The following is a 22,783-nucleotide window of genomic DNA, read 5'->3' as shown; positions in this document are numbered from 1 at the left end:
CTCTGGTTACTGCTTTAATTTAGTTATGCTCAGTGGGTAGGCATCATGTGGAAAAAGGACCAACTCAAGATCTCTCACACATACGCACACATGCCCACACACACGCACACCCACACAAACACCTCCTGATCGGTTCAGTTTCTCACCAAATTTGCAGGGATGTGATTTAGCATATGTTTCTGCAGCCAGGGGTGTGAACAGGTGGAGCAGAAGATGGTGTCAATGGCTAGATACACAGCAAGGTAGAGACAGCACCTTCTGTCACAATCTTGGGAGCAACCCAGGTCTGATCAGCCTCGGGGCCGCCGCCGACACCTGGGTCATGTTGATGAGAGGCTGGGATTGGTTAACAGCGCAATTTTCACCGACAGCTTGAGCTCCACCAGCTCCTTCCTCCACCACCACTCTGTCTTTGAGGTGAAAAATATCTGGCTGCTAATGTCCTGCTAATGTTGTGATTCAATTAGAAAAGACAGACTGGTTGATGCCAGCTCACTGCCTTCACACTTTAATTTTTTCTTTTTTCCTTTGAAAAATAATAATTGTGAAATGATGAAACAATTGCCCTCTGCCATTAGCTTCATTTCTTGTACTTAATAGGCCTAAATGAACAGGTGGAAATCACTTTCTATGATGAGTGAAAATAGAAATGAAAGCAGCACTGAGGAATCAACCTGTGGGCATTCTCCTCCATCCAATCGTTCAATGACAGAGAAGGACCTGTAGGGAGCAGGGGAATTGATCTTCCCCTTCTATGGGCAACAGTAGCCACCTCTAATTGTCTACTGGAACAGAGCAGGCCTTAGTGGAGGCTCTTCACAGGGAACCCCCGGTGCACTGTGGGAGAGCACCTTGGGCCGCCATGGAGTGACAGGAGCTAACACACACTTATGCGGCTTGCTCTGAATAATGCAAATCATGTCAGCCCTCACACAACTCCACCTAACAAGGCTCTGGTGGTTTCACACGGTATCATCTGTAACAGTGACAAATCCCAGTGTGATGCAAATTAAAACAGTGTATGAGATTATTTTCACTATAGTGTACCCCCACCACTGAATTATGAACCTATAAATTTGCCTGAACAGAATCTGTCTGGAGCTTTCTCTGATAGATGCTTGGTGAGCCGCCTGTTAATAGGATTGTTGTCTAACAGCAAATACATTTTCTTATACTCCATCACACGAGTGAAATCCTGATTTGAATTTTGAAACACTCACACACACACACACGTACACATGCGGCTCTGATATTGACTAATTAGCTGGATCGGATATCGGATGAATGAGGCCGATCCAGCATTCCGATCCAGTCATTTCTTTTTTATTAATATCATGCACAGCAAATACAGTTACAGTGACTTCAATTCTATGTTTGCAACGCCGGTTACGTCATCACACACAGCACGCATCTGTTTGCAGTGCACTTTACATGGAAGTGTTATTTATTTCTTTTTGCTGCTAAAGTACGCTTTGTTATTTGTTCATAAATAATATTAAGTACATTTATATCTGTGTTCATTTGTTACCTTTTTTAACAAGGCTAAATGTTTATGTCAAGCCTGATGCCTTCATCACTCACATGGCAAGGTATACGGTTCATTCATTCAACAGTAGTATCGGATCGGTATCGGGTATTGGCCGATACGCTCAGCCCACGTATATCGGATCGGATCGGAAAAAACTGGATCGATGCATTTCTAATTTTCAGTCACATAATCCCAGCAGAAGGTCCAGAGCAATGGTCCGCACTTGGTCACCACTGAGGTCTAAGCCCCCCCAGGCCTCATTCATCACAGCTGCTTCTGTCTGGAGCTTTGGATCAGAGCAGGGCTTTTTTTTTTTCTGCAGACTCTGCATTTTAAATTGCCCTCGGGGAGGGGAGGCGATGATGGACGCACCAGTCAGAGCATCTGCTGCAAACACACTATGAGGCATGCAGTCAGGGTTCATCTCCCTGACAGAAACACTCCTGATGAACACAAACTGCCCATCTGGCTGTAGAGAGTGACACTGAGGGCGATGCCAGGGGGCCGGTAACACTCCCATCCTGAGACTGATGCAAATTTATACATGTACCTCTCGGGCTGTTCATGCTCGAGAAAAGATCAAAATGGAATTCCATCTCGTACAGTTACCTATGGAAGATCTCCATGCTGCAAATACTTGGCAGTGACAGAGTCGTCCAGCAACAGTCCATTATACCACTGAATGTGATTCTGGTCAGTCCGAAACCACACTCATTGGTTGCTGGTGATAGGCAAACATAACAAGATGATGTATTGTGTTGGACAGCTATTCTAGTTGCTCTCCATCTCCCCTTGGGCGATTGGGAAAACTCAGCCTCACTGCTATGTCTCACCCAAGGCCATTTTTACACCTCGACACCTTGGCCTGATGAGACAAACCATGCATGATAATTATGTGTGACTCAACAAGCTGCAGGGACACTGTTAAGTAAGCAGAGCGCTTCTGCATGCATGTTGATGTATCTGTGTTGATGGGTCTGTCATTACTCAATTCCCATTTAGCTGGCTGATTCCATCTTTGACCCCTGAAATAGGCATAACAGTGACAAACTGGAAGGCAACGGTATTAATAAAGTATGAAAAAGGCTGCGTTTGAATCTAATTATTAGTCTAATGCATTAGATGTGATCACACAGCCTCTCCAGTGATGAGGAAATCATTTCCCGTAAGACTCCACACTGAAAATTACAATAACATTAACCTTTGCCTTTTTAATTCAGGCCCCTTATAGCTATTCATCTCAGGTCAGAGCCTCTCGGAACATTTCTTCACACTAGTTTCGCAGTTGCTGAAAACACTGATGTGGTGTGGACAAAAACCTAGCAGTAACAAGTACACACTGTGTCTTTAAAATGAATGAATTAAAGGCCGCTGTATTTGCTGCCTGGTGGAGCGTATCGCCTTGTTACCGTGTCAACTGTGGACGAGTGCACGTGCACGTGCGTGTGAAAGGAGTTTTGAGTGAGGACAGGTTTCAGATCGACACAATAATTAGAATACCTCAATGGCAAGGAAAAATGACTCATTAATCTATTCATGTCTCACACTTAATGATAGTCTTTTCTGCACTCATGTTGTGCTATTTGGATGCTTCTAATGATGTGTGTGTGTTGTGAGCAGACAAAACTTGATATGAGAGCTACACATAACACACACAAACACACACACACACAACTGCCTCCTGCACCTTCCTTCCTGCCACACACTCAATCTCAAATGAGCAGCAATAACGGCTACCAAAAATTAATATGGATAGAGCAGACAGTAAACACTTGATAAGGCAGACAAACAAATAAAAATATAAAAGATGCACGCGCACACACATACACACAAACCCTGGAAGATATAGATCACACAATAAACTATTCAGGTAATACAGAGACTATATTGTCTGTGAACAATGGAGATCTTTCTAAGGTTCCAGGGTTTTATTCCCTTGGCTCAATTATTAGATCATGGGCAAGAAAAAAAAAATTCTCCTCAGCTTTTACATCAAAATATGAAAAGTATCAAATGTAAGTTTGAAACATCTCAACAGCATGTTTTAGCTCTGCTTTGTTCCCTACTGCTGTAAACAGTCTCTCATCAACATGTTGGTCAGCATTTCTCACTGACGTGGAAACTGAAAACACAGCTGTCGCCTCACAAGTTGTTTCATGGTGTAACTCAGTGGCCATATGTTTTCATGTGAGGAAGACACACTTAATGGATCTGGGGTTTGAAAGCTGGAACATATTGCATGATAAGTGTCTTATTATCCATTAGGAAGGCTGAATATGCTCCATGTGAAACATACTATGCACAGTATATAATCAACAATCAATCTGGTTTAGGATTGACACGATTCGGCATGTGTGGTTATTGTTTGTCACACTTGGCCTATGGTAAATCTGTTCATTCTGTTCAACACTACACAGATTGCATCTTGAAATCAATTATTTGAGCTCTATTGCAAACAAGAATAACTATATGTCTTATAAAAGCAAAGCATCATCGTGTTGATGTGATGTTACTTATCTACTCATTCATGCACAGTCTGTTTTCACACAGCGTATAGCCTACTTACAAACTGTATCTGTATTCAAAAGATGGCTGAAGTTGATATTGTGCTCTTATTCCCTGTTATCTTCTGATTGAATGAATGTGTTTATAAGTGTACAGGAAATGTGTCTGTTCAATAGAAGCTTCTTGTCATTAAGTTAATCAGTTGGTGTACCTAAAGTCTAAGCAGCAATAAATCCCATTGTAATGTCCGGGTTAGGTTGAAACTCTTTCAGAGAGGGGTTGATTCAACCTCATGATCTTTGGACGGTGTAGTTTGTAGCAGGGTCCACTAACATTATTTTGTTAATCCTATTTAAATAACAGAAGAGAGAAACAGAAACACCTCTCTATATAATGCAATGCAGTTCAACAGTGGCCACAAAGTGCAGTTTTCAAAATTAACACTACATTGAATCAACAACTCAAACAGTTTGAACCAAAACTGACTATTATAACCATCATGTAGGAGGGCATGTCCCATTATTGTTGAATTGTTGTAGGTTCATTTATTCATTGTAACTTTTTGGCTAGATAGAGATATTATAGAACTGCCTTATTCACTCCACACCTTTCTCCCAGAGAGCAACAGATGTGAGCTTCAGCTGATGAGTTTAATTCACTGTCATTCCCTGACATGGAAGTGACACAGACATACGGTACTGTAGTTAACAGTCATAATATTTACCATTGTAGAGTGGCATGTTGTTAACAGAGAGACCTCTGGAAACACCTTGACAATTACTGACAGGATGTTTGAAAAAACACATAACATGGAAATGAAAAAGAAAAACACATGATCGCACACAGGATTAAAAAGTAATAACATTAACATCTGCAGTTTACATTAAGTCTTTATTGACACTATGCTTGTGTCATCTCTTGACAGTAAGGTAAATGGGCCTTGAGTGCATTTATGTGTATCAGGGCATGTGCACGTTTTATCAGTGTGCGTTTGCGACAAAAATTAAAAAATGATGCACACATGGTAAGACTTGATATGCATATAGCACAATGTGCCCTCTGACTCTCCCTGATTTGCATCTAGATAGCTTTAATTATGAATAAAAGTCAAGTCACCCGATTGGATGGGATAGTGGAGAATCGATTGGGAAGCGTGAATAATGACAAAAGGCGCAGCACCACTTCTTATCACAGCTCCAAAAGCATATCATTCTCAATATGTGGCACAGCAAATAACCACTCTGCTGCACCACAAGCTGGAACACTGTACATGAGATTATTTCTTAACATTTGTAGCAATTTATTGGCCTTGTCGAATGCCAGTGATCAGAGATGGTTTTTGAATATACAAATAAAATGTCCCATGTAATTTGGTCTCAAGTGATTGAACACCTGAGGAAGAGATGAGTTTAATTTGTGTGACTCAACAACATAAGTCCAGACACCTTTGAAATTAAACTTTTGACATGGAAACAAGTTTTATAACAGCTCCACAGAATTACTGCTGTCAAAGTTTGTCCGTTTTAAGAATACAATATTAACTTTTACACAGGCTCCCTTTAGATTTAATAGCTTCTACATATTGCCCACATCCATATGTACACTGTTATTACCATAGCAGTTGATGGCTTTATCTTCTCGGTTTGTGTGTCCTTGCTTGCACTGTCCAGACAGTGAGCATCACCTAAAGCGTTTGACTCATGCCATTTGTTGAAACCTGCAGTATTAGGTGGGTTATTCAAGTTAAAGTGTCAACAGTTTTTTTTAGGCAGGCTATAGGCGTTTCTGCCTTTCACAGATTGGGTTGCCTTCAGCCTCAGCATAGAGAAATTGGTTCAAAGTGAATGTTGATTCTGCCCTTTGGATACTGCTATTGGACATGACATGAACTATGAAGTTCAGTTGACTTTAAGGGGAGTGTTGTATCGATGGCTGGTGCACGGTGTCAATGCCTGATGGCTGTTGTGTGGCTTCTCAATGGGAGACAGAAACTGATCCGTTTATATCCCACGGGCACTGCTTGTAATGTGTTATCACACTTTGTTAGAGTATCTTTGCTGAGCTCATATGCATCACCAATAGGTACATAATGACACATGAAACTGTGGAAAATTAATGGATACTTGTATTAGAGGATATAATAAAGTAGTGTACTACTGTATACGCTAAGAGAAGAGCACATGTGAAACCCTGAGATTGTTTGTGAAATGCCAGTTTATGCAATCTGAGTGATAAAATAGGCTACAAAAATGTTAATTGAGAGTTATAATATACAGTAAATCAGTAGTATTATAGCTTTATATAGGGCAGTGCACCTGTCTGTGGGATGTCAATGTCAACGTCAATGTCAATTTTATTTATATAGCACATTTTATATGGCGAGCAAACTCCATGTGCTTCAAGATAAAAGCAAGGAGAGATTTACATGAAGATCTGAGTGAGCATGTCAGAAACATAGGGAGGGGCAGCACCATTAAGAGATTTCAAAATAACAAGTAAAATCTTAAAATCAATTCTGTATTTAACTGGGAGCCAATGGAGAGACTTTAAAACTGGAGTGATGTGTTTTTGTTTTTGTTAGAGTTCTGGCTGCAGCATTTTGAATGAGTTGAAGTTTGTTGAGTGATTGATTTGTTAATCCGTAAAAATTCAGGATTATGAGGTTGTTTTAAATTTACAAAGTTAAGCCATGTGATTCTTTAGAAAGTTTTACCTCATACATTTATGAGTTTTATAATGTCAGACAATATTACATTTTTGGGCTAAATTTGTGAATTATTTCTTGTAAATTTACCAATTTAAACTCAGAGAGTGTCTGAATTTTTTTTGTATTGTTTTTGTGAATTTGAACATTTTCCTCTCTAAATTCTCTAAATGTTCATCTCTTTCAAACACATATTTTATGCAGAGGTGGTACTGAAGAAGACTAGCTCAGTAAACAGACACAATGATGTTTGAGTCTTTGACGCACATTGTTATTTGTGAACAAAACGCCTGAATCATCTGCCTTAAGAGCAATGTAAACTCTACAGTATAAAGTACCATCTTCCCTGACTGTCAACCAGCAGCCAATCCTTTCTCTTTGTGGCCTTTAGTAGTATTACTGTTATCAGCTCTGTCCATTTCTACATGACACACTAAACTATTTTTACACAGTTAGGGGCGATATTGCTCTGAAGGCTACATTTAGTTGGAGCTTCTCTTTGTGCTTCTGAGCTACTGTCTTGCAGTCAAATCTTTTTCACTCACAGAGATGATTCACTGCAGCCTCTTCAGCACTGACAATCTTCCAGTAACAACGTTGTAATGATGCAAACCGCTTGACAGAGACAACTCGGAGGCCATGCCTCCTCTCACAGGCAGACAAGTCTATAGAGTTTTCTTAGCACTCTGTTTATTTTACTAGTCCTGGCTGCAGGCTTCTTGACCTCCCTAAAGACACACTGGGCATTTCTTGTGGAATTTTTCCTCATCTCTAACTGGGCTATAGCATCATTGCGAGGGCCTGATTGTACTTTGATTGTTTCCAGCCCATTTCATGAGTGTATGGTGTTCCTGCCAGTCCTGGTGGACTGAATCAGGACATAATGGGTTCATTAAAAATCAAGACTGCTGGCATTGGGAGGAATGATTAGTGAGATAAGCAGGGGATATGAGCTTAATGGAACAAGAGGTGGCTCACCAAGATTAAAAGCCTTTTCCACATCACTGCCATTTTCCCTCCAATTCAGCAAATCACTTAATTGAAATTTTTTCAATTTTCTTTTTAATTTTCTCCTCAAAAACCCCTGCCGGAATTGCAACCCAAAGATGAATAGTGGACTGAGGTGTGACTGCGAGACGAATGTTATTATTCTTAAGTCATTCAGTGTGTCATCTTGGAGCCCTTTATGACTCCATCATTAGTGGAATATTCGACACTTCAACAAAGCCAGTGTTTTGTTTGAAATCTGAGACTTTGATACCCTATCAGCCAATTCTTCTGTATCTACAAACACAGAATTATAACTTTAGAAATACTCTGATGCAGCAAAAGATCGCATTAATTGCCACTGTTTTTCTCCTCGCTGTAAAGTCAACATTAGAAGAAAACTGGAATTAAAGAGCACATTTGCGAAGTTAATTTGAAAAGAAATGTCCCCTGCTGATCTATACAACCACTGCTAAATTCAAGGGCACATTTGGGACCATTATAGTCCACACTAGTTGCAGGCTCATAATACAACCATAAAATCCCCACATCAAACATGTCAAGAACCTGCTAAGAGGCAGATTTCACGGAGGCAGAAACACGGAAATCGGAGGTTGGCTGCTGCCAGTCAAAATGTATGTGAGGGCTTTGTAGTGTGATACCCTGTCAAAGGCTGTGCAGTCTCTGTGGTTTGTTGCACGGGCCTTCAGAGAGGCTGCACAGAGGATGAGAGACATAAATAAGTCTACTCAGAAGCCTGTCAGAGAAAAACCACACAGCTGTCAGATGATGCAGCCCTCTCTGGCCCACAACTAGGCCCAGAAAGAAACAATTTGTTTATATGACTCAAAATAACGCTGAACGAGCCTCAACCAATTTAGAATCGACTCCGAGTGCAATTGGAGATCAATAAATGCCATGTAATGTAATACACCATTCTTCTGCTGTATTGTACATAAACAAACAGGCCACACGCATGCACGTACGCACACACACAAGCACAGTACATACAGACACAAGCCATACTTCATGCTTAAACCTAACCTTGAAAGATGTTTTTGTTAGCTCCATTAAGAAATCTTCTCCTGACTAAAGCCAGACGATGATGTGCCACTGTTTAGACAATAGTGCGTCTGAAGTCTTGGGGATGATGTGACAAGCTGAATCTGGTTTTGGTCCAACCCCTGGCTGGCTGATGAAGGCAGATGGGATGAATGGGGTCTTATCAGGTCGTGTTGAGTGAACTAAAATGGCAAAAAAAGCTCAAAGCCTTCCAGAGATCTCTCTGAATCTGTCTGTCAGATGAGGATGAAAAGTGCCAACGCTGAGGCTACCCAGTGCCCATACTTTAATGTCATTCAGTTTGCCTTGACGGCAGCAGACACCAAATGGGTAATTATATTCCATTGTAGTCTTGATGTTTTGTTTTTTTTTGTTTTTTTTTGGCTTGTGCAAATTGTTTCCCTACTGTCTGGAGTCGGTGTTACATAAACAGCATGATTTGAAAACATCTGAGGATACTAGATGCCAGAAGGATGTGTCAGAGACAGAGGAGCTGTTCTAAACAGTATTTGGAGAGAGAAGAAAGCTCAAGTGTATTCTGTGTGCTCTGAAGGTCATGGCTCAGACAGTCTGTCGATCTTCATTACATTCCCATCTTGGTTCATGATGTATAAGGAAACTTATCTGACCAACAGCTCAGCTGTGAGTGTGAGAGCCTGGCTGACAGCATATCTAATAATTGTTATGCTTTCAAGTACAGTACAGGCAGCATTCAGCCCTCCTGCCAGAGGCCAGACTCAGCTAAACCTGATTGAGCATTTCGTCAGTTTGTATTAAGAAGCCATTAGACCAGGGTGCTCGCATACAGGAGCACAGGCCTTGACAGGGATCTTCACTGCACTTCAATAACAATATTAGACACAGGCGTATGGCTGACTAGACTCCTCATTGACATCAGTTACATTATAATGCAGCACCGGTGCTTACTGACTGCACTGTATGAGCACGCCGTCTTGCCAGTAGGTTTTACCTGCTGACTTCAGGCACCACAGCCCTATTAATGAATCATTATTTCAATTCTCGCTATCGGTATGATGATCAGAATATGCAAGATAACTCATTATTCCAACTGGCTCAGTGGATTTAACAACTGCCTTTGTTTGTCATAATGAATCTGCATTATCTAAAACTTGATACCTCAGTATGCCTGCAGTGCGGCACAGTCCTGCCTTCTAATAATTCACAATTCACCGCGAAACAATGATCACAAAAAATGTTATTTCATCTTACTCCTTTCACTACTCTTGGCAGAGAATCCTTCTCATTTTTCAGTCTTTTAAGAACTATAATAGTTATGATCAGAATTAAAAATAAAATCACAATGCAGAACAGCTACAATGTGTCTTTGGGAATTCTGATGGGATGTATGTAAATGAATACATTCAACCTTCATTAAAGCCTCCCCGATGCAATTAATAGAATATCTTTTCTCTAAAGACTGCCATTTTCACAAAGATTGTTATTTCTCATATTTAAAGCGCCTTTTTATTCTTTTTTTTAATGCAGCTGGGTGGAATTAATCTCATTTACATTTTATGTTTTGTGACATTTCCAAAATTTATGAGACAGCTGGATAAAAAGATGGTTTTCTGCCATTTTGCATTAATGGACCAGAGCAACAAGGGAAAAGCAATCAACGCTCAACTTGCACCATGAACTCTCTGGGTTTAATGAATAAGGACAAATATCTGACTGAAAACTCAAGTCAGTATAAAAGTGCTGAAAAACCAAATGCCAGACAGACAAGTAAGATAATCAATAGAGTTTTCACTGGAGAATCAACGTCTGCAGCATAACCTCTTTTTTGTCTGTTCAGTTTGAGGTTTGCCCTCTTCAGATGAGAAAGCAGAATTACTGTGCATCAAAGACAGAAAATCTTACCAGATTTGCCCGAATACTTTGGCTCTGTATCCTTCAGATTAGATTTGATGTCCATCAAAGCTTTTATGAAAAACTCTATCTGTGGTGTTCACATTACAGAGTGAGAGTGCTTTTTATCACCTAACTGTGTAACAAATCTAATCCGATGACTTCATGAAAGGGTACATTTTCATTTCAGCACTCAGGAGAGACTGTTAACAGTGATTAAAATATAGACACAAATCCTATTGATATTATCAGTTGAAGAAACAGGCTTCAGATTCAAAGATTATCTAACCATATAAAAAAAAACTGGGAGAAAGTTGAGGGTAGACCAAAAATAGTTTTTTGGCTGGATCACAACAGAGAGGCCTTTCTAACTGCAAAATGTCCGTGAGTGAGTGATTAACAGAGTGAGAAAGTGATCACAGTTCAGTGATCATAATTCACCATTGGTCAGCTGAATGCCACTGGCCAAAATAAGACCGAGTACAAACTTCGTCCAAAGTTGGTCCATCGTTGCCAACCGTGGGCTTAGGGCTATGCCTGTCAGTCACCCAGCTCCCCTGCTTTCTACTGGCACTTTAGCTACGAAAGGGAAAAGGAATCGTGCCACTACACTAAGCTGCACTTCCATAACTTTAATCACATGTATCATTATGGCTAAAGGAATAGCCAGAAAGGAATAACTAAGCATGAGACACACTGATCAGAGAGCAAGAGAGTGATAAAGAGAAAGAGAAAGAGGAGTCACCTGTACAGTAACTACTAATCTAAAGGAAGCAGATTATCTGAATTGCATGTAAATAACTGGGCAAAAGGACAAGTTTCATGTAACGCAACATATGGAAGCAGCTGAAAACAAGGAGTTGGAAACTACTGTCATCGAACCCAGAGGGAAAACGTTCATTGTGACAAAGTAAGGAAGATATTCTGTCACATCCAAAGCCTTTGATATTGTTTTGATAACAATGTTGTTTTACAGTTTACTCGACTCCAATCCACCTTTAGCTCAGCCAAGAGGAATTCATAAAAGGAGAAGACAAGTAAAACTTCATAGCATCACTGCTTTAGCTATGCTGGTTGAGCAGGGACAGACTCTGGTGTACTGTCAAAGTTCAGCACATAAATAGTAATTCAGTGCTCCAGGCGAGGAGAACACAGGCGCGTACTGGGGACCACTCTACAGGACGACAGCTTCTTAACGGCCTCCACTGAATAAAAAATAGGAAATACAGAGAGATAAGAAAGGCTGGTAGCATCAGCTGCTCTCCTTAATATGTGTGGGATAAGGAACCTTTGTCAGCCTATTAGAGGAGTAAAAGAAATATAAGGCAGTTGCAGATCGAAGAACCGTAAGCCCTGCACTGCAGCCTTCTTGTAATGAGAAAGCAGGTGAATGCACAAGAATTTATGTAAGCTTTTTATCAATCTGAAACAGAAATGTAGCTTATTATATTTATTAAAACATTTCACGTAAAAAAAATTGGAGATGATAAATACATATGCAACATAGGTTTGGTTCAAAGTTATTGAGACCAAAAAAAAAGAGGGGAACAGCTCCACATTCTTCAATACATTACTGAGATCGTAATGCTCAAATTCGGTTAGGTTCACACCGGTTAGGGGCCAAAGAGGAAAACCCAGCAATATGAAATCCACTAGTGCAAACAACTGAAATAAACAGCATTACAGAGGAGCAGAGAGGCAATATCAGAGATTGCCCTGAGAGAGTGTAATGGAAAAGGACTTGTTCTGTCACAGCCTCTCATGGTGATAGAATGCCACATGGTCCTTTCTGACAGTGTGATATTGGCTTGGCACGAGCTTGATGAATGTATCAACCATAAGTCAGACAAACCCCTGCCCTTCCTGGAACAGCACCTTCTAAGATGTTTATGCCAAGGTATAGAGACAGACATTGTGCAATGGGAATGGGACCATTGTGTGAAATAGGTTTATGGAAAGCGAGCAGGCCCAATTCCAATCCTGGCTATTATTTCAAATGGAATGTTATTACTCTTTTAGCCTAGATGCATTGGCGCCTGGAAAATAAGATGGGCATTTGGTTGGGGTGACTTTGCAGCATCCCTTCAGAGAATGGACTGTAACTTCCTAGTGCTTGGTTGTGGCAGAAGGTGAAGGGAGAGAAAAGAAAATAGGCTGCATGATGAGAGGAAGAGGGGCGACCTTTCCTCGGGCAGGTGAAGACCCATCCCCGACCACCTGGCTTCCTGCCAGGGTCAAGCAATTAATGCTGCCCTCCTTTGATTACTTCAGACAGCCTGGGGATACAGCAGGTCAGCAGATAGCATCCAGTGCAGGATCGTCGCGCACGGCAAAGAGGAGACAGCTCGGATGAAGGTTCAAGCTTGGGCCACAGTGTTAACATACATAGCCATTACAAACGTCGGAAAAAGTAAGCCGCTTTGCTTAATTATTTTTGCATTTGCATAGTAATGCAGAATAAACGCTCTTAGCTGTCTCTAGGGCTTGTCACCCCTGCCTAAAGCTTCACCAACTTTACCAACATCAGCTGCACACTTAATATTACATCTGCACAGGTAGTACTGCAATCCACAGAGCAGCAAACTTTTAAAGCAACAGGTGACAGGATGAGTTGGACTGTAAAAAAAGTATTTTTCTGTTACTTCCTCAGATTAGATGCAGCATGCACTGACCAAATTCTAACCTTACAGCCTTCACACAGCGGATGACTCCTGTTCGATCCATGGCTCTGCTCTACCATGTAACTGACCTCAGTGCAGCCCCTCTCTCCAAGGTCCTGCTGAGTTACAGTATGTTCCAATCCTTCCATACTGGCCTTGCTGGCCGTGAACTCATCAGTCACCCGTGTGAGGATCATTAGTGAAGTAAAAGATAACAGTCAAACAATGATGTAATTCTAAGGCTTATTAGACACAGGAGTGGTAAGGCAAGAGCTGTGAGAGACAGTCTTGCTTATGTGTGCCCATAATCACATCTGGTAATGACGCACAATGACTCACTGCTTTAAACATCTCTCGTCCTTCAGCTGAATAGAAAGCTCTCTCACAGGTTAAGCAAACAGCATGGGAGATTAGCTCTTCAGAACTCAGCATGAGTTGAACTGAACCACAGCTTTAACCTTTAACACAAACTTTGAAGAGCATTTACACCCTTTTATGGTTCACCGAATCAACAGGCTACCACTGGAAATATGAATATCTTCCTCTCATCTTGAATAGCCTTCTGTATACTTGTGGTTTATACAGACACCATGGATGTTTTTAATACCTTGTTTATATGGTTTAGTGTAGCTTCATATACGGGATCTTTTTGGAAAAGCAAAGTCAAAATGTTTGAGTGAAACTCTGGACAATTTTAAAAATTAATGTGCTTCAAAAAATATCAATTTGATGGGACCATAGGAGACATGACATTCAAACAGTGAACCCTCTTTCACCCCCTCTGACTGTGGAAACCCGTACTTCTGAATGCAACCTTGGGCAAAAGGTGCCCTGATGAGTGATTTGTGCTTAGGAATAAAACATTGACTTTCAAATGCATCACTGCCTAAAGCCATGGCTTTGAGGCTGATTTGATCCCCCTTTGAGATGGTGAGAGATACGGCCCATTCCCCCTAATCACATGTCAGAGACCATGCAATCACACAGCAACAGCTTAAGTAATCACTACAGTGGCCTCCACCCGTCCTTCTTAAACCAAGCCTCAACCTTACAACATCAGCAGCAAAGGAAGTCCTAGGTTTGTGCTCTCCATAGAGCAACAGACAGACTGTAGCACTGTAGCCAAGTATTTACACTGTAGGCAAGTCTGTTGATGGGGCGGGTGATAATGACCAAATGCTGTAAGAGGCTGTCGCTGCATGAATAGTGATCTCATTCAACTACAAATATTTAAACAGGAAGATGGAGCATTTTTTGCTTCTTAGGTATTACCTTTCATTATGTTATAAGCTCACTGCTCCATATGTTACCCACATGGTGAATTCAGCCAATCTTCTGTTTTATTTTTGAGATACAACAATTTTTCGAATAAGACTTGTAGAGAATTAGAAAACTGGGACGGTATTCAGCCTCTTATTTATTTTGCAGGTGTCAGACAGAGCTTTTGTTTGTAAAAAACTAAACACCTGGAAGGAAACAAGAAACTCTCGTCTCTAACAAGCTTGGACTACATGTCAGCTACTTTTTCTGGTTACTAATAGCCATACATTAAAAGGACTGCTTATATCACTTTGATTACTATGTGAATGTAATATGCATATCTGTGTCTGTGTCTGTACCTGCTGAATGCTAAAACATTTCTTTCTCCTGGCAGAACAAGGACAAAGTACATAACTATCCTTAACAGTATGTGTTATTTATGGCATTTGTCCTCTATAACTGTGAAAAATCGAAACTTAAATATAATCAGTCAGTTAGGTATTGAAACAGCTTATTTTGTGGCATTTCAGAGTTGCTACGGGTTTACAATGAATATTGAAAGCTATACTCAACTGTACACATTCAGTTCATACATATTCAGTTCATAATGTTTTTCATTTGCTGTACCCATCAATAAGAAGTTCGATGGTAGCCAAGGTTATTTGCAGGCCCCAGACTTTATGGCTTAATGTCAGCACAAGTGAGTGAGAGGACAGTGGAGTGGTCATAATGTTTTTTCATCACTATCTGTTTCTGCAGGCGGCATAGATAGACTACATAATTAATGGCTGTGATGAATGTTCTTGTGACAACACAGCAGAGGATTTGGTGTGTGTCTGTGTGTGTTCGCTGAACTTGCGGCACTACTGCATCATGTACTACTTAAACAGTCTGAACACACACCTACTGTACACACACAAAGCGTCTCTATAGTAAAGGTCTCCATGCATCAGCATGCGGTACTGCAGTGTAAAATCGTGCTCATATAGAGTGAATGAGCTGAGCTGGTTGGAGTTTGATGAGTCTCCTGTCTTCTCCTGAACCAATAGCTCGACCCACTCCTGCTTTATCACAGTGTGCCAGCCAAGTGCTATCTGTGCTACACTAAATCAATTAGCATGTCATTAAGATAGCTTGTTCCAGCACAGTAAGCATGGAGGTGGGACTACAGTATCTGTACGAACGGAAAGAGCTGAACGCAAAGGGCATCATATCTTGGTGTGCATGTGTTAGAGTGCAGTGGGCTGTACCTACTGGTGGGATCAGTGCATGTGTACAAGAACACCTGGATACAGGAGACAGGAGTTAACTAACTACACATTAGGGTCTTTCTCACCATAAAAAAGGTTTTTAACACGGTCCCAAGCAAACACCCAAACTCTGTACTAACCATACACAATGCATTATTTCATGAGGTGTAAATTGGCCCTGTAATCCTCAATAACAGCAATAATGATTATATCCAAAGCTATATCAAAGTACTCTGCCATGTAATCACACACATCTTTCATTTATTTCTCTAATCAATCAGGTGAATAGACTTGTATTTACCTCCTTCTAAATTCTTTTCAAACCGAGTGGGGACAAAGCACTGAGAGAGAATTCAATATTCGCCCAGGACTCAAAGTCACCTTACATCAGAGAATAAGGTGATCATTCTGCAATTACCAGGAGTAAAGCAACACCCTGGTTGTTGGACAAGATAGAAGGATGATAGGCTTAATCCCCATTTGTACAGAGAGGATTTCTCTCTGAGGGCAAGAGCTCAATCAAATCATTCAGATAAACACTGAAAATACTGTAGCGTTCGCTGCTCATGATAAACTCTTTATCGTTGATGGCATGAGTGCTTGATCTGCTATCCCATCTGTAGATAACATAAAGTGCTAAAAGTTAAACATTAAGAAATAACTTTCACTTGTGTCAATTCAGAAATTGGATCCATATCATCTTCAATCTCTTTAAACACTGAAACTAGTAGTATTTAACTACACAAACCTGAGGTCAAGGGAATCAAAGAGCACACATCATATTACCCAGAGTGAGCCAGATAATAAAAACCTCAGATCATAAAAGTCATAAAATCCTCATCCTGCTGCCTTGGGCCAAATGGCTGCCACTAATGTATTAGACTACATAACATGCATTAGCACCTGGACCAGAAAAGTAATTCTTTGACAGGGAAAACTAAAAAAGGGACTCCCTCCAAACTGTTTCTACAGCCAAATCTGCCAATGTGTGACAGCGTCTGAAGACAGAATACAGTTCTCTGAGGTCAAACTGCATCTCCATCTACACGAGACAATACAGTATGTGGATGGAGAGCCAAGCGTTTAGTCATGCTCTCAGCTCCTGATCAGGCCGTATCTCCCTGATGCTCTCAGTCACAGCAAACGATTCAAAGAGGCTACACACTGACTTCAAAAGACCAGTGCTGGCTTTGAACACTATGCCAGTCGCACAAACCATCAGTGGCACATCAGCGTCCTCGAGGCATGCGTAGAGCAAATTTGTGCCTCTCTCGGCTGCAGATGCAACACTTGGCAAAGACTTTTCACTGGATACTAGACAACAAAAACACCATGAAGAGGCAACGCAGCTACAGAGAGCTGAAGTACTGCCTCACTTACCGTTAGCTTCTGTTCCAGTAGCTGTCTGTTACCCAACAGAGGGTCTCTTTCATCACTTTCAATTTAACTTACTGGAGTTTTCAGTCCCCACAAACTATGTTAAAACAGTGAAACACCCTTCAGAGGAAACGTGTAATATAAACTATAACAACACTGCTACTAATGAAAGAAAATAAAAGAATGAGGCAAGGAAGACGTTTAAAATATCAGAACACTATACAGAAAGTACTATTTTGATAATTGTTAATTAAAACTTATCTACCTCTCAGATGTGACTGTTGGTTTTTAAATATCTAAAGGTTTTTGAGTGTTGGTTGGACCAAACTGAAATTTATGTACGGTAATTAAGCTTGCAGCTAATTATAATGGACTTTTTTTTTTTTTTTTTACATGATTCTGACAAATTACGGAAGAAATGACTAACTGAAAACAGTGGAGAGACTACAGTAACTGATCGTTTTTACTGTCTGTCTTGCAATGTACTTCTAACCAATAAAATATTTATTTATTCTTATTTACTTATACTATATTTTGTAAAAATAGAGAACTTAAGAGGAAACTTCAAATACTATTTATTAATGTTTACAGCCACTGATTCAAAGACAGGGCTCCACAGATGGATGTAGTCTAGACATTTTCTGGTGCAATGCAGTGAAATATCCATTACTGTAAATGTTCACTTAAAAAATTAAGTTAAAAAACACTTTAATTATTATGTTTTATGCTTTTGGAAACGGCTAATAAAATAAGCCTTTAATTGAAAATGCACCGTCTGGATGAGGCCAACAGAACAAAGAACGGGCTTGAAAACATTGTGGGACTTTGAACCTCTCTTCTCTTTGTGTTCTCCGAGGCAATGCATCATTTTAACCGCCATGTATGGTAGGTGATAACCGAGCATAAGGAACACATGTGTAGTTTGCTGTCTGCTTGCCATGCCTGTGAGATAAACCTGGTCACAATCCACAAAGAAATGCATTTCATATTTTCCAAAGGTGAACTGCACAATATAGCCGTGATAACAGCAGCCATCCATCTTATTCAGTTGTATGACAATAAATGCCTCAATACTGTCCTGTTATAGCTCCATCTGCCAAAACCCAAACAGCATCCTAAAACTGATATCCATTCACACCGAAAAACACAATCAAACAAAACATATACCAAACTGTATTTAATCCTAATAGTCACTTGACATTTGTCACAAATCACTGTTAAGTTTCCAGCCTTGGCTTGAGATGGAATTTTTTATCTGGCATCTTAAATGACAAATGCAACAAAGGTAAACAGATCATTTACAGAGCAGGAGCAGGGATGTTAACACCTGTTTTGGGAGCGTCATCAGCACAGTGGAGTGCTTAATAGTAAAGCCCAAACCAGAGTGATGCTGAAAGGTGAAATCTCTACACATCAATTCTGTCCTGAGCACCACAGCGCAGCAGAGCTTATTACAGACTCCCAATCTGTCTCAAGTGTTCAGTCTGTGTCAGTAATGCTGGGCTGCCTGGCCCTTGAAACGCTTCATTAAAAAGCTTGGCCATCCAGAGCACATCCGAGGCGGCCAAATAAAGTGTCAGACTGCATTTTTCATCTGCAGATTAAACCTATGTAAGCCCGAATTAAACCAAATTAGATCTGAAAATGAGAAATAAACCAAAGCCAGATGAGCGGAGGGGCGGGTGCAGCGACCAGGTGGAAACTGATCCAATACCATATGGAGGACTGGTGGTGTTGGTTTGTCAGTGCCTCTGTGTCTGCAACTCCTTGTGCATTTTTGAAGAGATTAGAGCTCTGGTCTGTTGTTTGCACACATTGACATATTCTATTTCATTTATTCGTGCGGGTATACAGGGAAGCTGGGACTGACAGGGGATACAGGAAAAGCAGAGGCTGACCTCCCTTATTCTTTCATCTATTGTGATCTGAAGGATAATTCCTGCTCCCTAGATTAAAGGATCTGCTCTCCTTGACCACAGCGAGGCTGTTTATTCTTCCACAATGGAAGTCTAGGTGCTTTTAAGAGTGAATTTCATGCTGGCACTGGGGCCCTTTGAGCATTGGTGAGTGTATCAGGGCTACAATGTGCTGGCCTGGGAGATAAACTCTCTGCTAATCAATCACGCAGTGTCCTCTTCTTTCCTCTCCATCCTCTCTCCTCATCTCGCACATGCACATAAAGTACTAAACCCACAAAGTCCTCTGCTATTTGATGCAACAGTGTCCTCAGACTTCAGACGCTCTTGTGAGCACATTTCACATTTCAATCAGTGGACGATTACAGTTGCAATCGCTGGGTGCACTACTGTACACCCTGCCAGATTCACACGTATGTCCACTGGATAACACACATGCACCCATTAACAGATGGACACGCACAGACAATGCCATCATGTCAGAGTGTGTACTGTATGTGTGCCTGGAGGTTGTTGCAGAGGGGGGGGGGGGGGCTTCGGGGCCTGTACTCTGCCACCCCAGTGTGTCAGATCCTCAGCCAGCCCATTGTGCTGAAATTCAGCCACAATAGCACAGTATCTTCTGCAAAGCAGAGCCCTTATCACGGCCCTGAAATGAATCGCCTCTGTGGACGCCCACAACACAGGCTCCGCAGGGCTGAGTGCAGTGCTGGAGGTGAACGAGCAGAGCAATCTACTCCTATTGTTATATGCACGATAAACTGGGCTTCAAACCTCTCATTCTCTGTCTATCTTTGGAAAGCTGCATGCAATCTGCCACTGCAGCAATACTAAACTTCTGCAGGCTTTTTGATGGCATAGCATGCACCATCCACTCGCATTTGAGTGTCTTACAGTAGCTAAGTGTAAGCTCTCCATAAGACAAGAACACGCTGTAAAGAATTATCAGCTGATATATTTCCTATGAGTTGTCAGGTATTAATCATGTTGACACGGGGCGTGTCAATCAAGTAAATGCTGTAGTCATAAATTGGATTTGCAAACATATCAGACAAAGTAGGGGGCATTCATCTTAACATTTAACATGCAATGAAATGCTAACTGCTCTCTGTACGCTGCTTGAACTCAGTCGATTCTTTTAAAAAGCACCTAAAGACAATTTTATTTGAATGGGTGTATACTGTAGTTTGAACTAGGGCTTTTTTTTATTGTTCTCCTCTCCTATTTATTGTGTTTTATTTGCCATTGCTTTTATTTGCTGTATTTTATTTGTGAAGCACTTTGTGATTTTTATCTGTGAAAAGAACTATATAAATAAAGATTATACTTACTTACTAACACAGCTGACTAGAAAGGCATCATACTCCTCCAGGCATTATAAAGTTATATCAGACTTTTATTTGAATTCTGCCTAAATTACTGACATAAATACTTTAAATAAAATAAAAATTTGCCTCATGAATCTTTAGAATCTTTGCACTAAAAGTCACTAAGCACCAAGCAACAGTGAATGAAGTGAAAATTGGAGAGACAAACCTCCTACTTCTGTGTACGCTGCTGTGGTTTGACTGGAAGCTTTTCCAATGTAAGGGAAATACCGCTGTGCTGCTGGGTAAAATGCATCACTTTATTCTCTCTGATCTTATTAAAAGCTTACTCACTCTTAGTCTAGTTAGAGTTGAGGACCCACCGCTTGTGCTGACAGAGCTTTGCCAAACAGTGTTCAGGGAAGCCTCTGTAGACATCCATCCCTCGCCATAAATTGTAATACTTTCCACTTGATCTACCCACACCAAAGAACGCTATCAGTCAGCATGTCAAAAACTTGTCTCTTATGTGAGACAGTGCAGCCTCCGTAAGACGGGTAGCAATCTCGCATGTGGAACAACACGACCACAAAAGTCAGCTTTGCACATTAGCTTGTTATTTACCGTGAGCAATAAGCTATATAAAACCTTCTTTACGCCAGAGTGTTGATGGATTCCCCAAGTACATGTTACAGCAATCATCAGGCTGAGAACAAGTGCGGCAAACATGGCACATCAACTGCAAAGTAATCCAGCAGCTCGGTATCATTTGGCTGTCTGTTCACAACATCCATAACACCAGCAGAGGGATGTTGTAGCACATCAAGCTGTGAGCTTTATAAAACACCTCAATCCACAGTGACAGATATAAACAGTGCCACAGTAAACAGAGATGACCCCTGAAGGTTACCATCACTCACTGACTCACAAACTGATAAATGTTGTACAGCCTGAAACCGCCATGTGACAACTGGACAAAATTCTGCCATCATGAACTGTCAATAAAAATACATCAAGGTCATACATACCCTTTTGCATGTTACATTAAATAATGCAGCTGTGGGAGCTTTATGTAACTAACTTGTAAATTACCATATTTAAATTAACTCTTTATTTAACTGGGTCATTTTAACACATGGAGTCTGACCTGGTGAATTAGCGTAATGCCAGATGGTCATAACAGCTTCAGAGGAATATTTCATTATCAGATCTAACCTGACATCGAGGCCACAGAGAAGCCAGAATAAAGAAGTAGCTTTGTGAATTAGCACACCACTGCTTGTTTTTCTCTCTGGTTAATAAGGCAGTAATGCTGACTTCACTCGGGTAAAGATCATTACAGCAGTGTGCAGCTCAATCTTCAGCAAAAGTGGCTTTGAAATTAAAATGTCCACATCCATTTCAGTTTCCCACAGGGGAGATGGGTATATTGCATTATCTCTTTGTGATGGTTATTTCAAATGATGACTATTTTGTTACTCACCTAATAACTAAAATTAAGGGTGATTGTCTGTTTGTCTGATCATACCATTTCTTCTCCTTTTCACTGACAAGATGACTGTGTCTGTGTATGTGTTTCACCAAATAAATTGTGATGGCACAACGGATCAGCAAGCATGAATGACTGGATATTTCTAGATTACATGAGCTTTCAGTCCTCAGAAAGCATGATTACTTTTTATCTTACACAAAAAACAATTTCCGATTATTTCATCTGATGTGTTTATGTTCTTCTGGGTTTATTAACTCCCTAACATAGACCAATTAAACAGCCAACAGACCATTTAAGGTCTGATTAGTCTCACACTGGATTTTAATTTGATAGGCATGCAGATCACAAACTAAGTGGTTGATCAAGCGAGGCAGGTGTCCATATCAGACTTGGATGTGATACAGAGAAGCATGGGAATTAGTGTTCTGCATTTTTGCCATGGTCCAATAATCTCCACTCAAAACACAGAGCAACATGAACGGAATCTGCAAAAATACATATGTATCTTTAGACAGATAGTTGTTTTCTGTATGACCCTGACATGTCCTACCTTATCAGCATTCTCTTCGATCCAGCTCTTTACTGTGTTCAGAGCAATGTCAGCTGCAGGCTCATTGGGGAAGCCTAGTGGAGGAAAAAAACACATGTCAATACCATTTTCATCCAACATGCAGATACAAGAGAGAGACAAAAACAAGCAGGCAGGCAGACAGACAGACAGACAAACCGATATCTCCACAGGTAACAGCATTTCTCCTAAATCGATGGAAAGCAGCACAAGCTGCTCATGTCTGGTTGATGAGACCAGCTGTCTGATTAACTGCTGTTGACGTGTGTTACCAGATGCACTATGATCCAACACACAG

The 22,783-nt window shown here is 40.7% G+C and overlaps 1 protein-coding gene across 2 annotated transcripts in view; it reads right to left on the bottom strand.

Annotated features, from left to right (window-relative positions):
• The window catches only part of macrod2 (mono-ADP ribosylhydrolase 2), a 410,263-nt gene that overhangs the window by 71,510 nt on the left and 315,970 nt on the right, over positions 1-22,783 (bottom strand). For both annotated transcript variants that reach the window (XM_083987841.1, XM_083987842.1), the window contains exon 8: positions 22,468-22,541. In XM_083987841.1, coding sequence (XP_083843967.1) covers positions 22,468-22,541 — 74 coding nt within the window. The remainder of the gene's footprint in view (positions 1-22,467; positions 22,542-22,783) is intronic.

This window comes from Trachurus trachurus, assembly GCF_905171665.1.
Source record: "Trachurus trachurus genome assembly, chromosome: 15".
Lineage (NCBI taxonomy): Eukaryota > Metazoa > Chordata > Actinopteri > Carangiformes > Carangidae > Trachurus > Trachurus trachurus.
Note: the sequence above shows the minus strand (reverse complement) of the source record. Positions and strands in the feature narration are given on the sequence as shown.